The 26,994-nt window shown below is 36.7% G+C and overlaps 1 protein-coding gene across 2 annotated transcripts in view; it reads left to right on the top strand.

Moving 5' to 3' along the window:
- Positions 1-3,716: 3,716 nt before the first annotated feature.
- RFTN2 (raftlin family member 2) overlaps positions 3,717-26,994 on the top strand; it is a gene marked incomplete at both ends in the record, with an annotated part of 52,683 nt that continues 29,405 nt past the window's right edge. Inside the window, 5 exons of one of the 2 annotated variants that reach the window (XM_084245970.1) lie at positions 3,717-3,858; positions 17,250-17,433; positions 18,561-18,675; positions 22,912-23,191; positions 25,136-25,339. In XM_084245970.1, coding sequence (XP_084102096.1) covers positions 3,720-3,858; positions 17,250-17,433; positions 18,561-18,675; positions 22,912-23,191; positions 25,136-25,339 — 922 coding nt within the window. Of the gene's footprint in view, positions 3,859-17,249; positions 17,434-18,560; positions 18,676-22,911; positions 23,204-25,135; positions 25,340-26,994 lie in introns of both variants that reach the window. The other variant, XM_084245969.1, reaches the window with a different exon arrangement.

Here is a 26,994-nt window from a genome sequence, read left to right as displayed (position 1 = left end):
CGAGTTCGATCCCCAGCCAGGGAGGTGACCCACATGGCGCAGCAGACCGCTCCTGACTTGCTCCCTGCTCCCCTCAGCAGTGTATTTCAGTAGATCCACCTGTTCTGTTCCTCACGCTGTCTCTGGTGAATACACACACACACACACACACACACACACACACACACACACACACACACACACACACCCCCCTCTGGCCTGTACTACAGTTCTTGTATGCATAAATAAATAAATCTTTAAAAAAAGAATATAAACAAGACTTTAAAAAATAGTAATAATAATAGAATAGAACACTTATGAATCCAAAGCCCAACCTAAAAGTTAGGAGGCCTTCTCTGTGTGGTTCCAGAGAGCAGTGCTAGCAACTCCCGGGACCTAGTTAGAAATACACATATTGAAACCACATACTATTATTGGGGTCAAATTCTTGGTGAGACCCAGCAATCTAGGTTTTAATGAATATTTTAGGTGACCCTGCTACACCGTAAAGTTTGAGACCCACTCAACTAGAAGATTACCAAAGATTTAGATCCATATCTCCCTTTGCTCCTTTTCTTCCTTCCAGAGGTAATCATTGTCTTGTTGCATTTATGTCACCACATATATAGTATATCTAAGTCATATATCATTTAATTTTGCTTATAGATAAAAAATTCAAAAGCAAAAACCTACATCTAATATTCTTAGACTTGCCTCTTTCACTCAACATTTGTTACTAAAATTCATGCATATTTTTGCTTATAACTGTAGTTGATTAATTTCAATGTATGATAATTTATAAATGGGGCATATGGTAAGTTGAATCTGATTTCTATAGTGATATGGAAAGTGAATCAATCAAATTCTCCAAAGGAGTTCCCCTTTGGGGGATTTGTTTGATGTGCTATTTGATCCAACAGTTTGAGAAGGGCAGGTGAAGGTTAAGTAAAACTTTGAACAAGTAGGTATATATGACATCCTCCATAACCAGCAAATCTAGGCTAGTGTTTGAAAAATCAGATTTCCCAGCAATTCTTAAAATTATTTTCCCCTGTTTCCATGGACTCAATTCTTCAGCACACAAACATGCAATTTTTTCCTCCCCTCTTATCTTTTATAACAACACTGCTTGAAAGAAATGCCCATAAACTCACATTTAAATCGTTAAAGTTTTTTGTTCTTAGGAACTGATAATTATATACTGAATTATCTTAAGTATGTATCTAGCAGCAATACTGCTGGATCATAGAAAATGTAAATGTTAGGGCCTCCCTGGTGGCACAAGGGATTAAGTTGCAGCGCTATGAAGCTATCCACAGCCACTGCAGCGCCAGTTTGATGCCGGGCCAGGGAGTTGACCCACATGGTGCAGCAGACCTCTCCTGTCTAGCAGGATGCTCCCCACAGCAGTGTATTTCAGTCAATCAGCCAGTTCTGTTCCCCACTCTTATCTCTGGTAAATCCCTGTACCCCTGGCCTGTACCCCAGTTCTTACATACATAAATAAAGAAATCTCTTTCTAAAAAAAATGTAAATGTTAAAGTTCACAAGAAATTTAACCTTGGCATTCCAAGGTATTTTCCAATATGGTTAAACAAATTTATGTTCCCATTATATCTATAAGGCGGTCTTTCCAATTCTTAATGCTGTCTACTTATTTCATGTTTTGCCAGTCAAATGAGTATAAAATGTTCTCACTGATTTTCATACAAGCACAACTCACAATAACCAAAAGGCGAAAACAACCCAAATCATTATCTGTTTTCCTCACAGAACCACAGATTTCTATAAAGCAAAAACCATGTTTATTTTTCTTGTGTACCCAGCACTTTGTTAGTGTCTAGACTATAGCAAGCACTTAATAAATATAATCAATACTTAAAAAATAATCTCTCAGGCATTGCAATAGGGTACTAGTGACCTTCAATTATTCCATTTCCAGTACTTTTTCCATTTCATATTTCCAGTGCTCATAACCCACCATACAAAAGAGAACACAAAAAATGGTAGGCATGAAAGCACAGTGAATAGTCAAATGAGTCACACTGGTCAAAGTCAGCTGTCTTCTTAGCCCAATTTACCCAGAAATTGCTCCCCAACAACCATGCTCTTCCTTGAGAATGAAGGACTGTGGAATTCTCCTCTGCCAAAAACATTTCTGAGAAGTAAACTATTTAAAGACAAGTAAGCAGACGGAAGAGACAAAAGGTCATAGTGATCTCCAAACTAAATAATCCATCTCCCCTTTGAGAATTTTCATATGTGCTATTGAAAATGATGAAAAAAAATCTTCTCAGGCTTAAGTTCTCTAGAATCTGAAATGTGATCAGATTTACGTAGCGGCAGAACTACTTCCTTTCTATTACAACTCTCAATTCTGTTTTATAATGTAAGCATATTAACAAATTTATTTTGTGTTAACTAAACATAGTGTTATGATATGATAAGATTATCTCATTTAACCTCCATAACAAGCCTACAAAGTAAGTACTATTATTAACTCCATCTTATAAGAGAGGAAATTGAAACTTGAAGAGGTCAAATAACTTGCCAAGATTGCGTCTCTAGGAGGCATTAGAAGCAGAATTTGAACGCTGCAGTCTGGTTCCAAGTTTCTAGTTTAGATGAGAGCACGTGACTTGTAAATGGTAAAATGCAATAAACACTCATTACAATGGGTCTATTTTAAATTGTTCTTTACTTCAGGTAAATAGCAATTTATTAAACTGAATCAAGTTGTCAGCTTGTTTGTTTTTATTAAGGACACTTTGAGAGCTGTAGAAGTGTTATTAGGTACTATAGTAAACCATCTAATAGTATTTTAAACATTAAGGATGTTGAGGAAACTATCCCAAAACTGTTTATCCTTTGCAATTAAAATCTTTTTATTTAAATATTTTATTTTTTTTAATATTTGGGAGTTTTAATTAGCATACAATTTTTTCCAGCAAAAAGAACTTTCATGTGGAAAGAAATCCTCAAAAATGCTATCTAAAGAATAAAGTGTTTGGGTTTTGTTTTGTTTCTTTAACTTTACTTTTCTCTTTTTAGATTCCAGAAGTAGTTTCCTCAAAAAGCTGACTTCCTTTCTGGAAATGATTTTTGTTTCCAACCATGTTGAGAATTCATTTCTCTCTCTCTCTCTCTCTCTCTCTCTCTCTCTCTCTCTCTCTCTCTCTCTCTCTCTCTCTGGTTTCTTGGTAGTAACAGGGAGGAAGGAGGGGGTGGGCACTGGAAAGAGGGAAAAGAGAAAACAGAAAAAGAACTGTATGCTATTATAGCTGAATATAACCTCTATTTGTAGATAATTCCATCTGAGTTGCACTTTTGCCTTTTTATTTCCGTTTTTGGACACCTCTTTTATCATCCAGCCAACTGGAATAGACAAAGCACTGCTGGTGCCCTGAGCGACAGAACTCTGGTTGGGGGCTGGCTGTAAATTGACGTGGCATGGAAATTCTCCGCTAAGTTGTAGCAGCTTGCATGTTTCTCTAAGATCAAGCCCAGTCTCCCGGAGCTGTAGCTTAAGAATCATGGGTTCAACTACTTTGCAAAAAAATGGATAGAAAAGATTTTCAGCTCCTTTCTTTGGACTCAAATGTTTTCTTTTTGGGCATCTATGGTTTAACTGAAAAAAAATCAAAGCAGTTAAGTCTGTAACTTTCTTTTTGCAGCTTAAACAACAGAATTTGCTGCTCTCCCTCCCCTATCCTGCAATTTAATTCCTTACAGATTTTGCCATGGGGTGCGGACTTAGAAAGCTAGAAGACCCTGATGATAGCAGTCCTGGAAAAATATTTTCTACTCTGAAGAGACCACAAGTGGAAACAAAGACAGAATTTGCTTACGAATATGTATTGCTGGATTTTACTTTACAAGGTACTTTTTCTTCTATTTTATTTGGTAAATGTTTCATAGATAAGGGACTAGTGTTTTTTTTTTTTTTTTAAGTGTTGGCTTGTGGATGTTTAAGCTGTTCATCATAATCAGGTTGTATAATCAACCTAAATTAATGATTTGTTAATTATATTTTGAAATAGTTTGTTTACTTCATTGCTTCATTTTTTATAACATGGCTGATATATAGTTTATAAAATTAGTACACTGCCTAAAAATATTTCTTTCATTTTTAAATCAAATGCTTATTTGTAGAAGATACATGTTTGATTTCCAAGCCAACTAGCCGTAGTGTTAATGACAGTTTGTCATTAACTGTCTTTTTGAAAAAAAGATCTGAATGGCACAAGGACAGAGCATATAGGAAATATTACTTGCATCATGTGGAAGAATATTTGCTAACACAGTTCTAAGATTTTCAACTATGTTAAATATTGTGATTGTTTTGCTCATTTGATATTTTTGACCAAACTAAACTTGAAGTTTGAAAATGTGGTAAAAAGAAAAGGGGGAGCACGGGGGTGTGGGGAAGGGGTGTCGTCTTCTGGAAGACACTATTTTGCTTGGTGCCCTGTCCCTAACAGAAAAACTCCCTGTTTCAGAAAGTTGGAAACACAAATAAACAAGCCCAGATGGCAGCCCTGTGGAAGGAACAGAGGCAGCTCAACCTCACAAATACTTTGCCTCACTTCTTTTGGAAACTTTAGAGTACTGCACAACAGTGCAGATAAAACTTAGTTTTCAAAAAGCAAAACTCTATGATTATTTATGTGGTACTAAAAATGAGACGTAAAGTATGTTTCTATGAGAACTTCCACACAGTATTTTAAGATCTTATTGCAAAGTTATACTTTTAATTCTAATAAGTCACACAATTTATCCGTTAGTACAAAGTTTAAACTAATTAAAGTATCATGTTGGATGTTAATTTTGCTTCAAACTAAGTACAAATTCTCCGTTTTTAATTTGCTCTGGAAACAGTGCATCTTTGTGTGAAAAGCAAGAGCAGCCCATTTTTCTTTGTCAAAAATTGAGCTAGCAAGCAAACAAACTCCCTCAAGGGAAGTACACAAAATCTGTACAGCTCTTTTTAACATATTCACATTTCCATTTTTATCTAAAGCTAAGGTTACCAAAAATGTAAATATTCTTAATTTTCATTTTAATTATGAAAGTTAAAAGTGGATTGAGACAATGGTAATAAACAGAAAAGTAGCCAAACAATAACATGAGTTTTTTCTGTACTTTAAAAAAAAAAAAAAGATCAGAGAAAATATTGTGATTTGGTGCTTTGTTTGCTCCATTGATTGTCCTTGTCAAATATTTTCTGGACCAGTTTCTGTAAATCCATGGCATACAAACACATCATCCTTAAAATCTTGTATAGCTAAAAACTTTACACCAGAGCCATTTTGACCCGCATTTTTTAAGATTTGCTGCACAATCCCCTATAGGGTCGTAGGGCTTAAAGTAACTTGAATTTTTTTCCCTTCCAACAGTATTAATAGTCTCAAAACAAATTTGTGTAGTTTTCCTTGAATCAGAAAGATCGATGGCTCTCTTTAAAAGTCATTTTGTTTTGCTATTATGAGATGCTCCTCTCTCTGAAAAAGGGGTTAACTTTTACCTTCCACTGTAGGTGTTGGGCAGAGGTAATAGACTATTATACCCTCCAGTCGTAAGTCTGGGCAGAGTTTGCAAGTGTTAACACAGAAAGCAGCCCTGTATTTTAAAGTTGCACCTGGTTCCTATTTGGTCCAGGCGCCTAGTCTCCTGGTGCCCCTTCCTCTCCAGTTTTTCCACATGTGTTTTGTTTTGTTTTGTCTTGTTGATGTCTGCCTTTACCACAGAAGTCACGTCTTCCCACATCAGCCCAGTTCCTCAAGCCACCTTCCTCTCTTCTGTTGTCTCTGACCTTCACCTGTCACTCCAGTTTATAATATAGTGCATTAGGGGGGTCTTAAAGCATGCCAGGCTTCCATTTAGCAGTGGCAGTTATACCGTGGGATCCCTGTTACTGAATAGTGGCATCCCCTGCCTCTCTGAGGCCACCCTGCCCTGAGAAACTTTTCAGGAAACAAAATGGCCTGGCAACAGCTGCGTGTGTTCATGATGAGCCCCTCTCTTACTTTTTCTCCTCTGTTTTCCGAACAGAGGACACGGGACAAAGAGTAAAGTCCCAGTGGCAGTCAAGAGGAGGCGACCCTTTGAAATTTCCAGTGCCCTGTGTTATGGTGGTTATAATTATCTTGAACAACTTATTTATTTTTCCATTCAGTTCCATCTTTTCTTTCCCCTCCCACACTCTCCCCCTTTCTCCCTCTCTCCCCTCTCTTACTCACACTTTGGAGGGGTGTGGGGGACTTTGAGTCCTGACTTACATCTCTATGGGAGAAATAATAGCAGTCACTATGCCCATAAGACTCTGGGGTCAAATTTCTTGGTTCTTATTCTGAATCTAAGCCCCTTTGCTCACTGTAGCAGGTTGGTAAACTTTGCTGTATCTCAATTTCTTCATCTATAACGTGGAGGTTCTAGTGGTGTTTTAAGAATTATGATGGAGTTTTAAGAATTAAAGGAGATATAATACAAGATCATCTACTTGGAAAGGGTTTTGACACTAAGTAAGCATTTCATAAAAGTTAACTATTATTATCTCTCCTGGTTTTATTTTTTTTTAAATATTAATGATTTTTTTTTCTTTTGGATTGCCAATTGACTTTTTTTTTATTGTTACCTCTCCTGGTTTTATGCCAGGTCTACTGACTGGACCAGTGAGGTTTGAGTACAATTGTTATGATAAGTTATCCAGATCATTGTAATGTATATATATGTATTTTATGAAAGTGGGTGTGAGTGTGTATGCGTATGTCACAGACTACCTTAATGAAAAGTTAAATTAACTCTACAAATGATCACAAGGGTTAGTTTATCTCTTGTATGATCCTAGAAAAACAATGTGAATAATAATAGCCTTATGGATTCTTAGAAATTTATAACTTTGTAATTAAATGAGTTTTGACCATATTAAAAATCCAATGGAAGAACAAATGGTAGCCTCTTACTTGAATTTCTGCTCGAATTATGTAAAATCTATTGAGTAATATGTAGCTAACTTCTAGCTTGCTTCCTTATTATTAATGTAAGAAACTCTCCTTGTCTTTTATGTTCACTGTTAACAGCAGTAAGTACATAGGGTGTCTGTTTTCTGTAGGAGAGGCTAATAAATACTGGATATACAAAGAAAAATATAGCAGTTTCTGCCCTCCAGTATTTTAGATGTTAATATTGTGAACTCCTTAGCGTCAAGAACTATGTTTTATCTACCTTTCTATCCTCTGAGTCTAGCACACTGCTGGACGGATGACCAATGGTCAAAAGTTATGTTGGAGTAATGAGAAATTACAGTGCAAGATGTAAGAAGTGTCGGAAGAAAGGAAAAATCTATTATGAGTTGAATCTGCTTTGATTTAAAAAGTATTTTAACTGATACTGAAGAAAAAATAAAATAGCAGAAAAGATTAAGACGTTGAGGCACTTTCAAGAGCTATTGAAGAGAGTAGTGAGCTCAGGATGGTTTTTTAGGAAAGATAAGGGTGGAAACAAAAAGAGTATGAAATACTCTGACTTGGTGAAGGAGTCAAGACTTAATTCTATGGGGAATAAATAATTGTAAGAGCTTTTGAACAGGTAGCTGATAGGCACAGAGAAGTGTTTTTAAGAGATTAATGTGAGATTTCAGTGCGGACAGACAGAAGTGAGGGGAAAAGTTAGAAAACTGTAGCGGTCAAGGCTCATGATGAAGACCTGCATGTGAGGGGCATCGATAAAGACACAATACAAAGGGGAGCTCTAACAGACAGATGGAAGGACTCACTTAGCCTGTGGCTAGTTAGATGTGAAGGGACAAAAAAGAGAGTGTGTAATGAAAGAACATTTCCGTGACAGTCATGTTGCATTTAGGTGGCAGTGGAACATCCTGGTAAAGCGAGTTACAATTGCATGACTAGAGATGATAATTTCCAGGAAGAACTAAAACAAAGTCTCTAAGACCCTAAGTGTCTTAAGCTGAGTTGTCAGGCATATTTAGCCATATTGAGGACAACTCAACAAAAAAGACAGAATGAAAATAATCAGGACTATGTGCACCTGAGAACTTGAAGGAAGGGAGGGTTTCAAAAGACAAGAAATGGCCAGTAATTTTCAATATAGAGAACTTTCAGGAAGAATGAAGATGCAGCATTGAAAAGAATGCATTAAAAATCAACAAGATCAACAAGAGATTAATAAAGGATCAGAACTGAGGCTGGGGAGGGAAGGAGGGCAGTGGGGGAGGGAAAGAGGAAGGAAAAAAGGAAAGAAGAAAGGGGAGAGTTAGACAGGGAGGGAGAGAGAAAAGGAGAGGGAAGGGACAGGAGGAAGTTAAACTTTCTATATCTCAGTCTAATAAATCCTTGGAGATTTCCTCAAGCAAACAAAAGATTTTCAAATATATTGTGCTGTATAAAAATAAATTTGTATTAAAAATTACTAAGTTTCCTCAAATACCAACATTATTCCTATCAGGTGAAAAACAACTATAGAAAGAGTTCTATTATGTTTGAGATGGTGAGAGAGTTTAATTTAGAAATATGATAAGACCTCACAAATTCAGGCTATTGTAGAAGAGAAAGATTGTATTCTGAGCAGGGGAAAGAAATTTCTGATAACAGCATACACTCTACCCTCCTAAATAAATACTGATATTGGAAGATAATACATATACTTTTCTATGCATTTCTATTTTCTATATTAAAAGAATATTCACATGTTAAATTACTCAATAATTTATTATAGCACAAAGGCTTTAGCCCAGCTCATGTCTGAATTTTCACAAATTCGGAATTTACATGATCTAAATCAATGAAGTCATAGGCACAAGAGTCTGCTGACTCTGGAGTCATTCTGTCAGATTCAATCACTTAGTACTAGCAATTTGGGCAACGGATCAAATCTCAATTTTCCTGAGTTTTTTTGTCTGAGAAAATTCCTCATGGAATTTTCAAGGAGTATTAAGATTAGGTTAATAAAGTACTTCACATAGTACTTAGCACAAAATACATACTTGGTATATGATACTTATTTTATCATAATTGCCAGATATAATAGAGAAATTGACATTCTATTACTTTTTGAAAATACAGTAAAATTACCTGTCAGTGTTTGCATATTATAATTTTATCTGAGGAAATAATGTTTCACAAATATTCAAAAAAATGCATACCAGTTTTCAGAAATAAATTGATGGAAAGAATATATATATGTTTTGGACGGCTTTCATAGAGTTACATCATTAGAACAAAGCTCTTGGCATTGAACAAATTATGTGGAATGAATTTTTTCCATTTTTAATAATTTATCTTTGTGAAGCTTTTACTCAAAGGAGTATAAAAAATCTATTGGTATTTTAGAAAACATGAACATAAATGAGATTATGCTGCTTAATCTTTGGCATGCTTCAATTTTAATTAAAAAAACCCATTTTGCATTTGTGTACTTCTCAAAGCAATTGTAAAATGTCTCTTTTATCAGTTCTTTACAATATCTTTATAAAGTTTTTACAAATCATGTACCATCAATCTAATAGTAATCAAACACACCCATTAATGCTGTAAACTTTATTATTTGTCCCTTCTCCCAAATTATTCAGAAAGGACCAATGGTGGTTGGGAAACTCAGAAGAGCAAGATGGCTTGCAGCTGCTACGAACCGCCTGTGCTCAGATTCTAGCCAAAACCACCATTCCCTCCCCCTTAATTTCCTGTATTTAAAAAGTAATAGAGCCTCTGATATTACTGCCCCATAGTAAGGACATCAAATCAAAAGCTTGGCCTCAAATACTGAGCCTATTGCAGAGACACAATTATTCACTCTAGTGAATACTGATGAAAATTCCTTTTTGTGATAGATCTTCCCTTTCCTCACATTTAAAGTTGAATCAGTATTCCAGTCTCATATCAGCATAATTTAAAACACTGTTAAGAATTGAAGTAATTACACGAAGGGAGGTTTTCCACAAAATTCCCACATTTCATTTTTCTCTTCTTATTCTGGGCTCACCTTTCTAGAATGGTGATGGTATGTTTAAAGCCAGTCCTAATGTGGGATAAGAAGGACAATTTGCTAATGGACAATTTGCTGCTGTCACCATCATCCTCTACCCCAATAATGAGGAAGACTGAATGACTTTTTCTGTAACTTGGGATGCTGAACACTGTGTAACATGTCCTAGGGGGTCTGGCCTGCACCAGAACAGGCACTGACCTGCAGAGTCCCTGGGTCTCAAACCAATGGGACATGGGCAATATTTAGCCTTCGGACAGGTCTCCCTTGATGGATACAGTGTAAAAATATTTGAACTTATTGTCACTTTTTAAAATGGAGAGATACTACCTAAAACTCCAAATTTGGGGATACTACCTAAAACTCCAAATTAGAAGATCCAAACTAATACTGGGTCCACATTTCCATATGGAAGCAGTGGGCTGGGGCTACTCTTTGGAGATTTTGAGAATTCTCTAGGTTCCGCAGTCTTCTGCAGCACAGCTCCTATCTTTGCTTTATCAGCCTCATATTTTCGACATTTGCAACTTAGATTCAATGTAGTAGGTAAGTGTGAGATAGGGACCCCTGATCTGGAGTGTGAACTAGGGACTCCTAATCTACAGTATCAGTTAGAGATCTGAGATCTAGAGTTTGGAGTCCCTGACTTGAGTGTGAATTTGGAGCACTTGAACTAGAGTGAGTTTGGGACCTTTAATCTAGGGTTCTGTAGGCTGGACATCAGGCCATGTTCTCTACAATAATCTTCCTAGAGAATTTTTAAATCAACAATGACTTCTCTCTGATGACAACTTCTTTTGAAACTATCAGAGTGAGACCACCAGCAGACAGGCTCATCTAATGTCTCCGTGTTTATTTTGTGTGAGGCACTGGCCTCATGTTTTATTGTTACTGTCAAAGCACCTTATTAAAACTATTGTTTGTTCTTGTCTCACATAGCTAAAGTAACTTGTTTCAAATCACATGCCTATTAAAAGACATAGCCCAGGATTTGAACTTGGGTAGTTTGCTTCCAGAACCTAATGCTCTTAGGAAAAATAGTGCTTTGCCTCTCTTTCCACAGGGGAGCACCTCACTTAACAAAGCAACCAACAGTTATATACACTTACTACATGCTAAATACTTGACAGGGGGTCTCCCTGGTGGCGCAACCAGTTGAACACCGTGCTGTGAATCTGTCCGAAGCCTCTGCAGCAAGGGTTTGATTCCCGGCTGCCCAGGGAGATTCCCACATGGCACCGCAGACCTCTCCTGCCTTGCCTGCTGCTCCCCTCAGCAGCGTGTTTCAGTCAGTCTGCCTGTTCTGCAACCCGCTCTGTCTCTGGTGAATCCTCTCACCCTCCTGTGCCTCTGACCTGTACCCCAGTTCTTGTATAAATAATATTTATTTATTAAATAAAATACTTGGAAGGAACAAATATTAATATATTTAATCCTCCAGACCTCCCTAGAGCATAGATTCTATTGTTATTCTCACATGGATGCAAAGTACATGGGTGCAAAGTACCTTGCCAGGCTAGTGGCAGAGCGAGGACTTGGACCCAGGCAGCCTGTCCTACAGTTTGTTCTCTAAACCACTGTTCCTCGAGCATCTTGGAACTCTGTGAAATGAAGATGTTAATGTTACATCCAATTTTCGTTCAATTGGTCCTTCAATAAGTATTTAAATATTTAACCATAGTTGTCATGTCCACTGAGTGCTGCTTATCAAAAGACAGACTCCCAGATAGGAGGACGTGAACATTTGAGTCCATCGAATAATTATGTAAAACACTGGGCCCTAAATACACATGATTTTTACATAAACTTATGTTATGTTTATTAATATTAATATTCATTAGTTGTGTAATTCCTCCTGAAACCCCCATCTGTGTGTGTATGTGCTTTATGCGTTAACATTTCTTTTGCATTGAGAGTGAAGACCATAACCTTACTTTCCTGAGAGTGCAAAAGTTGTAGATTAGCTCAGAAAAGCTGTACTTATTACACTAACACATCAGCACATCTTTAAAAATATATTCTGTACGTGACCAGAAGCCTCTCTAAGCACCAGTGTTATCCTATTATAATTAGTGATTATTTTTAAACTATTGCATAACACTGCTTTTGAAAACAGTAAAACAAAAGAATGGAGAGGACAATTTCATTATCATTAATTTGGGTCAATGGAGTGTAACACTGCATCTCATGGACAGGAAGGTGTACCCTTTTCAATTCTTTTTCAGCCTTCTGATCAGTTTGAAGTTAGCATGTCTCTAGCACCTCTCTAACAGCTAATTTTCCTTTTCAACAAAGAGAAAACAGCATTACAGCTCAGGCTTTGACAGATAACAGTCTCTATCAATAGATAGCATCTGGCAAGTGCTTTCATTGTATTTATTTATACAGCAACTTTCTACTTATGGTAAGGGAATTCTGACTTTACAGTTATAAAAGAGACATACATTCTTTTTGAAATAAACTTAAAGTGAAAATTAAAAGAAAAATTTAAGAATAAGTATGTAGAGGTGGTGCTTAAATGTGATTAAAAAAATTGTGAAAGAGTATTCAATGACTTTAGCTTGCAAAATACCACTCCAGTGCAATATGCCCGTGGTTGAGAGGGGAGCTGAGGGTGGCCCCAATATGCGTTTATGGAAAAAGTGAGCGAGTATTGTGAGATCATTTTTTGTACATGAAGGACTGACTCATTTGAGTACCAGATTTTTTTAGCTTGCTAGCCATTTGCATTTTGATTTTAAGTAGGACAAAAATCTCTTACTTCTAATCAACTGTCTTGCCACATTTCTTTATCATACATATATTTGTGTGTGTATGCCTCCTGTGGTGGCAATCTTCTCTCAAGTGGTGTGTGATCACATTAGATTAGTTTATTAATTCAGAGGCCAGCTAATGCCTCCAGGAGATCCTCCCCCATCCTCCCTTCACAAATGTATATATATTAAATCACATTTCTCTCTATGTGTATTTTGAACTAAACAACTAAGAATTTATCCCTGTTAAATTTCTTTTTTTTAATTTTGATAAATTTATACCTAACCAAGAGCTCTTCGAATCCTCATTCTCTTAGCCAATGAATTTGCACCCACTTCTTTGCTATATAATTTACCATTTTTTATTGCCTATACAACATTGATTGTAAAACATACCATTACTTTATGTTCCATTAAGAGAGAAAAGAATTCACCAATTAAACTATGACTTACATTTATCACTTACTTTATTTTTTTACCTGGTAACAGCTCTTTTAGACCTTTTTTAACATAAATTTTTCTTTATATTTCTCATAGATATATTAAAAAAGGAAAATTCCGTGAAGTAAAGATATTTCTAAAACTTCTTTATACTCAAGACCTGTTTTGTATCATGTTTAGACTAAGAGGCTTCGTGTGCTGTTTTACCACATAATATTCTCTTATGGGCTATCAAGAGTATTGGCAATGCTGCATTCTTAGAATACTAGAGTTTTCTCCCTAGTATCTGATTCCCATTCCGCAAGCTTTCTTGGTATTGCTAGAGGTTACCAATGGAATGTTTTCAGACAGCAACCAGGTGTCTGAAGCCTCAAGCAGTCTGAATTGCCCAGTCATGCCTATGGAAAAATAACCAACTTCATGCAGGTAGAGATACCCCATCACTGGGCGTACAAGTGGAGGTGAAATACCAGGGCACACCCCTTATTCTTGTATTAAATATTATAATTTACAAGACAACTTTCCACAAGGATGAAATATTCTTCTCTAGTCACATACTTATATTACCAGTCAATAGCCACGTTTATATTTTCCTTTGTCTGCCAAGTAAATAGCACTTTTTAAATAAGCTTTAAAATTTCACTAATGGGGCCTCCCCACTGGCACAGCGGGTTGAACGCGGCACTGTGAAGCTGTCAGCAGTCTATGTAGTGCAGGTTCAATTCCCAGCCAGCCAGGGAGCAACCCAATGGCGAGGCAGACCTCGCCTGTTGTGCCTGCTGCTCCCCTCAGCAGTGTATTCAGTCTGTCTGCCTGTTTGCTCCCACTCTGTCTCTGGTGAATCCGCTTACCCTCCCGCACCTCTGGCCTGTACCCCAATTCTTGTATAAAAATAAAAATAAATCTTTAAAAAATAATAAGATTAAAAAAATAAAATTTCACTAATGTTTCATTCTGCAATCTGTCTTGTTCTAGATAGTCATGTAAGACATCAGGGAATGCCTCAAAATTCTTTGTTTCTCTACCCTCTTTTTTTTGAGGAAGAAGGCTTAGCATATGTTTTAACCAGTAAAACAGTGTCATTGTACTTAAAAAAAAAAACTTTTGACATAAACATAAAACCTAAAACTGGAAAACTTTTAGAAAATTTGGATTTGGCAGTGGTTATTTTGGATATGACACTAAAAGCATAGGCAACAAAAGCACAAATAGATAAATGAAACTCAGTCAAATTTGAAAACTTCTATACAACAAAAGAACACAACAGAGTAGAAAATTAACCTATGAAATGGGAAACAATAGAATGTCAGAATATATAAAGAATGTCTACCACACCAAAACAAAAAATCAACAGTTTAAAAATAGAAAAGAGCCAGAATATTCCTCCAAAAATCATATACAAATGACCAACATACATATGAAAAGATGCTCAGCATCAATAATCACTAGGGAAATACAAATCAAAACCACAATGAGATATCATCATTAGGATGACAATTTAAAAAAAAATACAGAAAATAATAAGTGTTGATGATTGTAGAGAAATTCAAATACTGTACACTCTTGGTGAGAATGTAAAAGAATACAATCACATGGAAAACAGTATGGCCATTCCTCAGATGATTGAAACTAGAATTACCATATAATCCAGCAATCACACTTATGGAATATATACCCAAAATAATTGAAAGCAAGATTTCAAAGATTTAATTGCACATGCATGTTCATAGTGGCACTATTTTTTTTTGAAGATTTATTTTATTTATTTATGCATACAAGAATTGGAGTGTAGGCCAGAGGTACAGGGAATAAGAATTCACCAAAGAAGAGCGGGAAGCAGAACAAGCAGATTGACAAAAATACATTGCCAAGGGGAACAGCGGTTGAGACAGGAGAGGTCTGCTACACCGTGTGGGTTAGCTCCCTGACTGGGATGAAACTCAGGCTGTAGTGGTGATAACACTGAGACTTAACCTCTAGGTCACCAGGGAGGCCCATATTTCCAACTTTAAATAATGGCTTAAGGAAAATGTTAAGCATAGAATGAGAAATAAGATAGGTTCCTTGTCCTTAAGAAATTCTCAGTCTAACAGCAGAGATAAAAGTGTGAATAAATAGCTATAGTACAGTCTTATAAGGGAACTAGCAGAATGCACAGCATAGGGGAAGAAATTATTAACTTAGGTTTGGGAAGCAGGGGAAAAAACGAAACCCTTGTGGCATGAAACAACATTCAGGAACCCCAGGTAGCTCAGAAGTGTGAAAACATGACATACCAAGGAAAGGATGGCAAGAGAGAAGATTAAATAAGTAAGCAGAAGTGAGACTATGAAGGTTCTTTTGTATCAGCTAATGCATTCCCACATCTACACTAAGTAAATGAGATCCATTTAAAGACTTCAAATTTCTTTAAACGTTTATAGGATTAGTATGTAGTTCTAAAAAAAAAAAATGTCAGTTTTCACTCAGGGAGAGGGAGAGAGCAGAAAATACGGCTGGAGGAGGGTAAGGTAAAGGGTGGTGGGAAAACTATGGTGACCTTAACTGGGGGCAGAAACCGTGTAATATGAAAAAATAAGCAAGTATGTGTAAAAAGACAAAATAAAATATATTTTAAATAATTCATTTCTAAGTGTTAAAATTATTCTACTTGAGAATTTTTCAGTTCCTTTGTTTGGAAATTAGTGGTGGTAGGAATAAAAACAAAAAAATAGAATCAAATGAATAACGAGTGACTACTACACAACGAGGCAGAACTGGGTCATTTTACAGTGAAATCCAGCTGTTTCTTCACAGTCCGGAATCACTAGTTTCCTTTCTATTCAGGACGATGAAGAAAACATTGTGAATAGGTTAGTTTAAATCTAAAGGAGGATGAATATTTGAAGAAATGGATTAATCCTAATTTATATAACTTTTCTACCACAAGCCTTATTTTGCATTTGAGAAGTTGGCATGGATACCCACTGATGGTGGATTTCTGTTCCATTGTATGGATATTAAAGTAAGAGGAGATGGGGATTTCCTCTGACCTCTCTTCCTTGTCTGCTTCCTAACCTCTTTCCTGTGTTCAGGCAATTAGCAGCAGTTCTTTGCCAGACAACACTGAGCACACTGATAGAAGGCCAGCAGCCAGCACCGCCCCATACCTGAAATTAATTTCATATGTTTTGTTATTCAAGAGATAATCAACCTGCAGTTATATATGTAGATATAGAGTCCATTAAGTCTAAGAATTTTTGGATCTCTTTACTTTTTCAAATCTTTTACACATTTATGTAAGTTCCATAAAAAACCATATTTTTAGTTTCCTGAGGCAACCTAAAATAACACTTTTGAAGTCAACTGAAATAAGGAAGCACTGAGCAATTCTTGCTTAACAAACGCCATTTCTTCCAATTTTCTTAGATTTGGATGAATTTTACCTTTAAGAAATTATTGATATGCTATATTCAGAATCATAAAAACAGTGAACTTAATCAAGTTCATAATGCTTCTCTTATGTATGTCTTCAATATCTTATTAAAGGATGTATTCACTCAAATAAAAGTCTAAAAAATTAAATGAAAAAAATTATGACATTTATTTCTACCTTAATAATGATATTCTTTTTTTTTAAGATTTATTTTGTCTATTTATGCATATAAGAATTGGTATCCAGGCCAGAGGTGCAGGGGTGAGAGGATTCACCAGAGACAGAGTGGGGAGTGGAACAGGCGGATCTACTGAAATACACTGCTGAGGGGAGCAGCAGACAAAACAGGAGAGGTCTGCTGCTGCACATGGGTCAGCTCCCTGGCCAAGATTGAACTCATGTCTCAGTGGCTGGCGATAGCTTGATCGCAATGAGACTTTAACCCCTATGCCACTGGGGAGGTCCATTATTGATAATCTTACATACCCGCCAGTTCGTAAGGTCACTTGTTTTTTCCTGACATGAATTTCAAAAAACACATAGTACATTTTAGTGTAACACTGAGATTAAATCACATGAATATGTTTCCTATTCATTTGTAGAAATTATGCAGAATTCAATTTTGCCAATGTATAAATTTATCTTTGCCTTTGATATTTCAGCTTCATCAAACCCAGAAGTCATCAAAATAAATTCGGTTCTGGATATAGTTACAAAAGTAGAAGACTACTATCTTAAAGGATATGTTGTTGGGGCTATTCATCCTGTTATACAGCCCACAGGCCAGCGCAAACATCTACCTGCAAGTCACCTATATAGGGTGGTGCTGTCACGCTTGAAATTAAGGTAAGCCTGAACCTCAAGAAAGCAGTTTGTTATGAGAAGCTGTTAAGATGGACAGTTTTCTTTGGCTATAGGAAAACAAAGTTTGAAGAAAGTGATGGAGAATAAAGAATAAATAGGGATTTTGGTTTTGCTGGCACATTTTCCATCAACTGGGCCTAGACTGAGAGAAGGAAACTTAAAATTCCTCATTGATTTTAGCCCCTTGTAGACAAATAAGTCCTAGGTGAGGATGTCAGAAAAAGACTCAAGAAGCACCTGTAGCAACGTCAGTGGGTGACTGGGGTAGCTACTAGGTACAAGTACCATCCTGGACTAAAAGAGCTGACTAGACCAATAAAAGACCACAGTCACTGTGCTTTTATTGCGCTGTTCTCTAGATAGTGGCAACAGAAACTATCTCTACCTTCCAAAATTTCTACAATGACTAATTAAATCTTTTATGACAGAAAGACCTACTATGCCATATTTTCACAAATTGAATATACCTCTTAACTTTTTCCAATTATTAGTTTAGTTTATTTTTTCTTTTACATAATACTGCTTTCCTAAACAATACTCTAGCCATTTTTGTCAGCCTAGCTCATGAGTTTGATAGTTTTCAAAATGCTATTGCTCCTTCCAGTGAAGAATGGTAATAAACAGACCAGTGTCTTAGGTTAACATTAAAATTTTCACACAATTCTTTAATTATGTCAAATTATCTCAGAGACCCTGCAGAGTAAAACTGTGTTTTGTCTTTATAGTGATGGAAGAATAGCAAGGAGAAAAGATGGGAAAAAAAGAAAAAAGGAAAAAGGACATCTATTTGCATTTTGAATTAGATTTTTTTTTTACTTGTGCTTTCGTACAATGAGGTATAGCAGTGATCTAAAATGATTTCTCATAACTTTATTCAAACATCAGACATGAAGTTTTTCTTCCACATTAAATTAGAAGTTAGAGGTTTAAATGAAGAAAATTTAAATTAGTAGCAAGTGATTATATTTGTCTGATATTTTTACTTAAGCTTGAAAAAACAAAAATGATTGCCTTGACCTTATTTGTGAGTTGCTCATTCATATTCACATAAATATTTTAGCTGAATATCAGCGATTGGCTCCCAACTGTGAACATATTTTCTGTTACAGCCAGAAGCATTCAGCAGCACCCAGTGGACAAAGACGCCCAAGGCTTGTGATTGAGGAATGTCCTCTAACTTATGAAACACAAGCAAATGACATAGCAAAGGAATTGATAGAAAAGGTAATAAATATACACATTTTTTCATGGGATATTGAGAAATATTTGGTATTTCTTCATTAATTTCTTTTCTTACTTAAAAAAACAAACAGGGAAGTGATAAGTGACTTATTCTACCAGAATTTAAAACATATTGAAGCACATGTACCAAAGTACACAGAGAGAAAACAGAATACGCAGGACAATGAAAAAAAGGAATGGAAATGCCAGAAAGAAATCAGTACACATATAAGAAATTTAATTACAAACGTGATGAAATAAAATGGGGAAAACACACTCACTACTTAATATATGCTGCTGGGAAGGTGGGTAACTATTCTGTAGAAAACAGACTTCACAAATTTCAGATGAGCGAAAGAAGTACTTTTTTAAGTATAAAAAATTTGAAAGAAAATGTAAATGTCAACATATTCAATTATGTATAAAGTGTTTAAGTATATAACGTATATACTAGGAAAACTAAATTTAAAAAAAAAGCATTAGGGAGCACATCTCAATAAACACAGCCTGGGGAGCTTCACTTTCAGAACATACAGGAAATTAATACAAACACATGAAGGTAATGTTCAGTCTTGAATGGACAGACAGAATATGGATAGCAAATATTAATGGTAACATAACTTATAAAGAGATATTGAAGGAAAGGTTTAAACCAATATTTTTTTAAAGATTTATCTATTTATGCATACAAGAGCTGGGGTACAGGCCAGAGATGGAACAGGTGAGAGGATTCACCAGAGACAGGGTGGGGAGCAGAACAGGCAGACTGACTGAAATACACTGCTGAGGGCAGCATCAGGTGAGACAGGCGAGGTCTGCTGTGCCATGTGGGTTGCTCCCTGGCCTGCTGGTGATAGAACTCGTGCTGCAGAGGCTGCGGATTGCTTCATAGCACGGTGCTTAACCCCTTGCGCCATCAGAGAGACCCCTAAACTAATAACTTTTAAAGCAAATAAAATCTGAGAACTTTACTTCACCGGTGTTAACTGAAAAATTAAATCGAAAATACTAAATCCAGTATTGGCAGAGTTTTAAGAAAACATTCACATATTGCAAATGGCATTGTAATAAATTAGTACAGTGTTTCTGGATATCAACTTGGTAATAAGAATCATAAATACCATACCATTTTATTTTGTGGCACAGTGATTTCCTCTTTAGAAATCTATTCCAAAATTTTAACTGAAGAGGGAAAAAGTCAATTTTATTTAAGATATTTTATCAACAGTAAATATGAAGGGCCATATTCCCAATAGTTGGAAAACCGAGAAGGAAGCAATGGTCTATCAATACAGAGGAGTAATTTATGGGCAAGAAACATGACAGCCATATTAGCTGTCAAGATTGAAAAGTCTATACAACTAACTTAATGGAAAAATTCAATACTATATGCATATTGATAGTGTTGCTATTTCATCCAAGGAATAAAGTGTGCATTTATGTATTATTTCACTCGTTCACCCATACTTCCATACAATGTATTGTAAATTAATGGAATTTTATAGTGAAGTTTTTAGTTGCATTGACATACTTGTACAGTTTGAGTTTTATTTAAATATACATGGTCAATAACATAAGGTATTTCTTTTGAAGCAGGAAACTAAGACTTGTTCACCATTTTTATTGTTGTTTCCAAGTTTTAAATGACTGTGTATGTAAAATTACCTGTGGTTTTTGTTCAGCCAGTTCTTGCTGCTAATCATATTTCCCATTTATGTATAAAGTCACCATCCAATAAGGTTTTTTAAGGATAGTCTTTGAAACTAGATTTTTATAAACAAGGTACACATACTGTTTACTACTACTATTCTGGGAAATTTCCAATTTTCTTCTGGGAATAAATCTACTCTAGAAAGTTTCTTTTGGAAACAAAAATATAAGTACTAATTTAGCACTAACGGATCACCATCACAGCCCTTGTTTTGCATTTTACTTCCTGGATACAGTTAAAGATCTATTTAAACAGGAAAGTATTGTTATTTCAGCAATTAGAGTAATGAGGGTATTTCATGAAAAGAAAAGCTTCAGGAAACATAGCACATAAAATATTTGAACAGTGCCCAGTTGTGAAAAGAGCAGCAGATAAATGGCAACTACTGTTTTTGAACAGTTGCTGTTTGAGTTGATTGTTGCACAGCTAGATTTTAAGTCAGGTTTTAACAATATACCAATGCTTGCTCTGTTTTTAAAACTAAGTTTACAGGGCCTCCCTGGTGGTGCAGCAGGTTGAGCGCAGCACTGTGAAGCTGTCCACAGCCTCTGCAGCGTGGGTTCGATTCCTGGCCCCTGGCCAGGGAGATTCCCACGTGGCAAGACAGACCTCTCCTGTCTCACCCGCTGCTCCCCTCAGCAGTGTCTGCAGTGTCTTCGGTCAGTCTTCCTGTTCTACTCCCCACTCTGTCTCTGGTGAATCCTCTCATCCACCTGCGCCTCTGACCTGTACCCCAGCTCTTATATAAATAAAATAAATCTTTAAGGGCCTCCCGGTGGCACAGTGGTTGAACGCTGGGTTGCGAAGCTGCCTGCAGCCTCTGCAGCGCTGGTTTGATCCCCAGCCACCGGCAAGGGTCCCACATGGCGCACAGACCTCTCCTGCTGCCCGCTGCTCCCCTCAGCAGTGTACTTTGTTGGTCTGCCTGTTCTGTTCCCCCACTCTGGCTCTGGTGAATTCTCACCCTCCCACACTTCTGACTGTACCCAGTGCTTGTATAAGTAAATAAAGAAATCTTTTTTAAAAATAAATAAATAAATCTTTAAATAAAATAAAACTAAGTTTACAAATGTTTTCCCCAAGATCGTCAATTGAAAATTTTTTAAATGCTGTTCTTCCAACTTAAAAAATGGGAAAGACATTACTATTCTATTTGTAACCAGGTGTTTCCAGATAAAACTTTCTAGTAATAGAAAATGCCTTCTACACTTTTTCACCCACAGCATCTAATAGGCCCTAGAAAAGTACTGATAATAAATTCACCCATTCTACCTGCAGAATATCATACCTCTTTATCACCTCCTTGCTTCTCCCAGGATACCAGATATAAAGGACAATTTGTGATTATTTTTAAGACTTCATGTATTGTTACAATCACTATATGTTCATTATAGGAGTAAACATCATTGTATCAATCCTAGTCCTTTGTCATTCCTCCACACATTCAAGCCCTCTGTCTTTGCCTGGATCCCTCTCTTCTTCCACTGGAGCTGAATTATGCCCTCTGAGTGGGCATTGCTCCATAGTTTGCCCCCCTTCTTCCTGGCCATTTCCAGCCCATTCCATTTCTGACTGAAGATGTTTATATCTGCAATCTCCATCATCACTCTTTTTCTCTCTCCCAGGTAACATTTAAAACATTTGAGTTAAATGTTTAAAACAGTGACCATATAAGAGATGTTGCCAATTCTTTGTTTTAATTTAATTAGTAATTAATTATTGAGAACCTATAGGCACAAAACATTGCAATACAAAAGACAAGTCCCTGCCCTCAAAAGAATCACCACTTTAACCCAGGAGAAAGACATAGACACATATAAAACAGAGCAATGAAGCAAAAGCAGAGAATGGGAAAAGTGCTGAACATGAAAATAAGCATTGTTAAGTTCTCAAATTATTTCTCTCTCACTGATATTATGTGATATGCTTCTTAACTTATTTCTTTAACTGATAGGATCAGATCTAATCATGTGTATTTGACCCACATAGGAAATAATAGCATCAAGATAAGCAGATCAGTTTCCTAAGAGCAGCACTCTGAATTGGGCTTACCTATCATATGCACACATTTGTCAGAATTAGTCTATTAACATTTTTCATTATTCACATCAAGCAAACAATGTGGATTTTGCTTAAGTTAATGTCTCCTTTATTAATTAAGATGTGTTTGGTAATGTCATTTTTTAGAATTGCTTGAAATACTATTTAATTTTGTTTCAACTATGGAAACCATTGTTAATATGTCTATAGAAATCAGGCTATAGAATTAGTAGTTCTTCCCAAATAGTAACCTTTTAGAGAAAATAATTCCTGTTTTCATAATTATGACCATTTCAAGATGCCAAAATGATGATATGACATGAATCAGTGCTGTATTAGCAGGTAATAATTAGATTATGAATGGATCTTTAATTACTGACCAATTAACTCCTAATAGATTTTTTTCAATAAGCCCAAAGGCTAACTGACAAAATAATCAATGTAAATGAAGTTTACATTTTGTTCTACCGCTTCTTTTTAAACCTCAGATTAATGTAGCCGCTAAAAAAGGAATGAAATTTGTTGGATTCCTATCACAGCATTATCCACCATTTAAATATTGCAATGGAACCAACCATGATGGAGATTTAGAATCAACACTACATGTGAAACACAGCTTAGAGGAAAACTATAAAAGTTGGAATGAAGGAACATTAAGTGGGCAATCATCTGAGAGTGGAATTGAGGAAGAACTTCATCATGAAAGTGGACAGTGTCAAATGGAACAAGATGGCAGCCCTAGTTCCTCTAAATCAAGAAAGGGAGAAGGTAATAGACAAGATGAATAGAAATAGAATATATTGCTAAGAATATTTTTGCAAAATAAGTTTTTGAAATTTTTTTAGAAATAGGAGGCAAAGTAAATTGCTAAAGAGTATAAAGACTCAATAAATTACTTAAACTTATCTTGATCTTTTTCCAATTTTACAGCCAGAAATAAATTAGGACAGCTCTCAGTTGGTCATATATAATTCATATCATGTTCATATAACGAAATTTGGTGTTGAAAATAGGTTTCCATTTAGTCATTCACCAATTGCCTCATAAAATGGAAGCTGTACATATGTACTGAAAAAGTGGTCCAGTAAAGAAACTTGTTCTGATTTATGTTTCTCTGTATAGACAGTGTGAGAATTTTAGTTTTGGTCTTTCCCATTTCACATATGGTTTTCACCATTAAAGTTAATTGGTTTTCTTTGATCATCATTTAGAATACAAAAATAGCACATCATGAAACAATTAATTTAACAATAGTGCCTGCAACCTAAAATAGCTTTAACAATAGTTTTGTTGTTCTTTGCCAACTAGTAAGTCCTCTCCAGAAATTGAGCATATTTTATCCATGAATTCTGGACTGCTAAATATTTTCTGATACCTTTTATGGCTTGCTTTAAAAAGCACTACTAGAGGGCCTCCCTGGTGGTGCAAGGGGTTAAGCACTGCACTGTGAAGTAATCCACAGCCTCTGCAGCATGAGTTCGATCCCCGGCCGGCCAGGGAACAACCCACATGGTGAAGCAGACCTCTCTTGTCTCGCCCGCCCGCTGCTCCCCTCAGCAGTGTATTTCAGTCAGTCTGCCTGTTCTGTTCCCCACTCTGTCTCTGGGGAGTCCTCTAACCCCCCACATCTCCGGCCTGTTCCCCAGCTCTTGATTGCATAAATAAATAAATCTTTAAAAAAAAAAAAAAAAGCACTACTAGAGAAAAATCAAAGACCATGTATACCTTGGAGTTAAAGCTTTGGAGTCAGACTACCTCAATTTATTTTTTTTAAAGGTTTACTTTATTTATTTATACATACAAGAGCTGGGGTGTAGGCCAGGAGTTGCGAGGTGGGGGCAGAGAAGGAGAGAGGATTCATCAGAGACAGAGTGGAGAGCAGAACAGGCAGATCCACTGAAATACACTGCTGAGGGGAGCAGCGGGCGAGACAGGAGAGATCTGCTGTGCCATGTGGGTCAGCTCCCTGGTCAGGGATCAAACCCATGCTGCAGAGGCTGCAGATAGTTTCATGGTGCTGAGACTTAACCCCTTGTGCCACCAGGGAGGCCCCTCAATTTCTTTATTAAAGGGAGATTGTTGCAAGAAGTAGACTAGAGATGTTTACAAAGTGCTAAATACAGTGCCTGGCACAGAAGAAACTCTGTATTAAATTAACTGCTATTAACTGACCCCTTGATCAGCATTGGTGCTGCAATTATACACACTGGTGGCATCTGCTTTTCAGGGCTATGGTGTGATATACTCAACACTGATGCAGTGTCCATTCGACAACAGTGTCCTTAAGAATCAGGAACTTTTCCCAACTCGACATCTTACCCATCTTCACCACAACCACCATCACCATCTCCTTCTCCCCCATGCTCCCACCAATTCCCTAGCTTGGCAAACCACCCTAATGTTCCTGCAGCGTAAAAAAATTAGGACTAGAAGAGTGAACAAGAATTGTTGAACTTACGGTCACAGAGTCACTGTCTTCAACCTACTGCTACTCTTAAACTCCTTGCTCTTTCCCACCCTGACTTTGGTTAGATCAGGTATCTAGTTCCAGTCCTGTAAGTTCCAAACCCAACATGCTACCTATTTAATTTAATCATCAACCTTGAAATAGCTCATAATTAAGTTTAAAAGATTTTTAAAAGATTTTTAAAAATCTTTTCAATAAAATTATAGTTTTCCCCTTTTCTCTTCCTTCTGAATGTCTACCCTCAGAGAATAAGTTTTACACAGTCTTCAATGTTTTTGATGATGAATCAACCTGCTGGACCTATCAGGAAGGCATCCTGTCAATGAAAGTAACAAGAAAAGGATCTGTCATTAGTACACTTGATGCTGATTGGCTGGAATTAACTACATTTTATTACAAGCAAGGCTTGTCTTTAATTGATTCTTTTGTATGCTGGGAAACTTCTAAAGGTAAGTTTCATATTCTGATCTATTGATAGGTAAAGAATTTAACTTTAAATCAGTGTTGGTGGAAATGTTTTAGACTCTCAAATTATATGGCTGAGAGGACAGATATTATTCCTAAGGAAATAGAGTCCCGTCATTAGCTTTAATCTAAAATTTTTTACCATCCTATGTGGTAGAATTATATAACGTAATGTTTACTGTTGCGTCGTAACTATCTGGAATAGACTGACACTGTGTAATAGGCAAGTAGAATTTTCCAAATAAGATGTACTACAACAGCCTAATCAGAAGGCTTATGATGGCATTTGGCAGTTAACATCAAAATATATCACACTATCCCAATTTGGGACAGTACCAACCATGTATTCTAGTCTGTACCTGACTCTAATTTGTATAGAAAAGTAATCTTTGGTTCAGAAAATAATATTGTCCTTATATTTATGTCTGCCCTTCTCTTTCATCTTTAACATTCCTCTTTTAGTTGCAGTGGAGATGTACATATTCATATGAGTCACAAAACCAAAAACAAATAAAACTCTCCAAAAATGACTTTCTAGGAAAGGTGTTTTAGAAAGATCGGTTATATCTGAAACTCATATAATGTTGTATGTCCATTGCATCTCAGGTTTTGTTTTTTTTTTAAAAAAAAAAAAGAAATTAGTGATGAAAAAAGAGAAAAACTAAGGAGACTGGGGGGGAATGCATTAAAAAGAATGGAGACATGGGCCTCCCCGGTGGCGCAGCAGTTGAGTGCTGGGTTGCGAAGCTGCCCGCGGCCCCTGCGGCGCCGGTTCGATCCCCGGCTGCTCCCCGGCCACCGGAGGAGGGTCCCACATGGCGCGCAGACCTCTCCTGCCGCCCGCTGCTCCCCTCAGCAGTGTACTTGGGTCCTTCTGCCTGCTCTGCTCCCCGCTCTGGCTCTGGTGGATTCTCTCGCCCTCCCGCGCTTCTGACTGTACCCAGTGCATGTATAAACAAAACAAACAAACAAACCAGCAAACAAATAAATAAAGCATGCCTCTATTTAAAAAAAAAAAAAATTTAAAAAAAAAAAAAAAAAAAAGAATGGAGACATGAAACCAGGATAATTAGGGAATCTGTTTCAGTAAAAAGGAAAGAATTAAAAAAACAAGTAAGATCTCAATATATTTCCTTATTCAGTCAGCCTAGTGATACTTTAATACAACTAAGGACTTTGAATGAATATTTTAAATTATCAGGAGTCATGTTCCAATAGCTGCCTTTAACTAGCAACCAAGATTCAAGATTAAGGGTCAAGCCCATTGTAGCTTCCTGCATGGTGCTGGCCGCATCACAGGCACTCCATACACACTTCTTGTATTTTTTGATTGTTGGAAAATTCCCGCAAGGCGGTCTTTTATGGAAAGAGCAAAATCTGATGGGAAGAGCAGGAACTTCAGAATCAGACATTCATAAATCCTATGTCTTGGGCCTCCCTGGTGGTGTAGCAGGTTGAGTGCAGCAGGTCGAGCGCAGCGCTGTGAAGTTGTCCACAGCCTCTGCAGCGCGGGGTTGGATTCCTGGCCGGCCAGGGAGATTCCTACATGGCACGGGAGGCCTCTCCTGTCTCGCCTGCTGCTCCCCTCAGCAGTGTATTTCAGTCAGTCTGCCTGTTCTGCTCACTGCTCTGTCTCTGG

Source organism: Talpa europaea (genome assembly GCF_964194135.1).
Source record: "Talpa europaea genome assembly, chromosome: 1".
NCBI lineage: Eukaryota > Metazoa > Chordata > Mammalia > Eulipotyphla > Talpidae > Talpa > Talpa europaea.
Note: the sequence above shows the minus strand (reverse complement) of the source record. Positions and strands in the feature narration are given on the sequence as shown.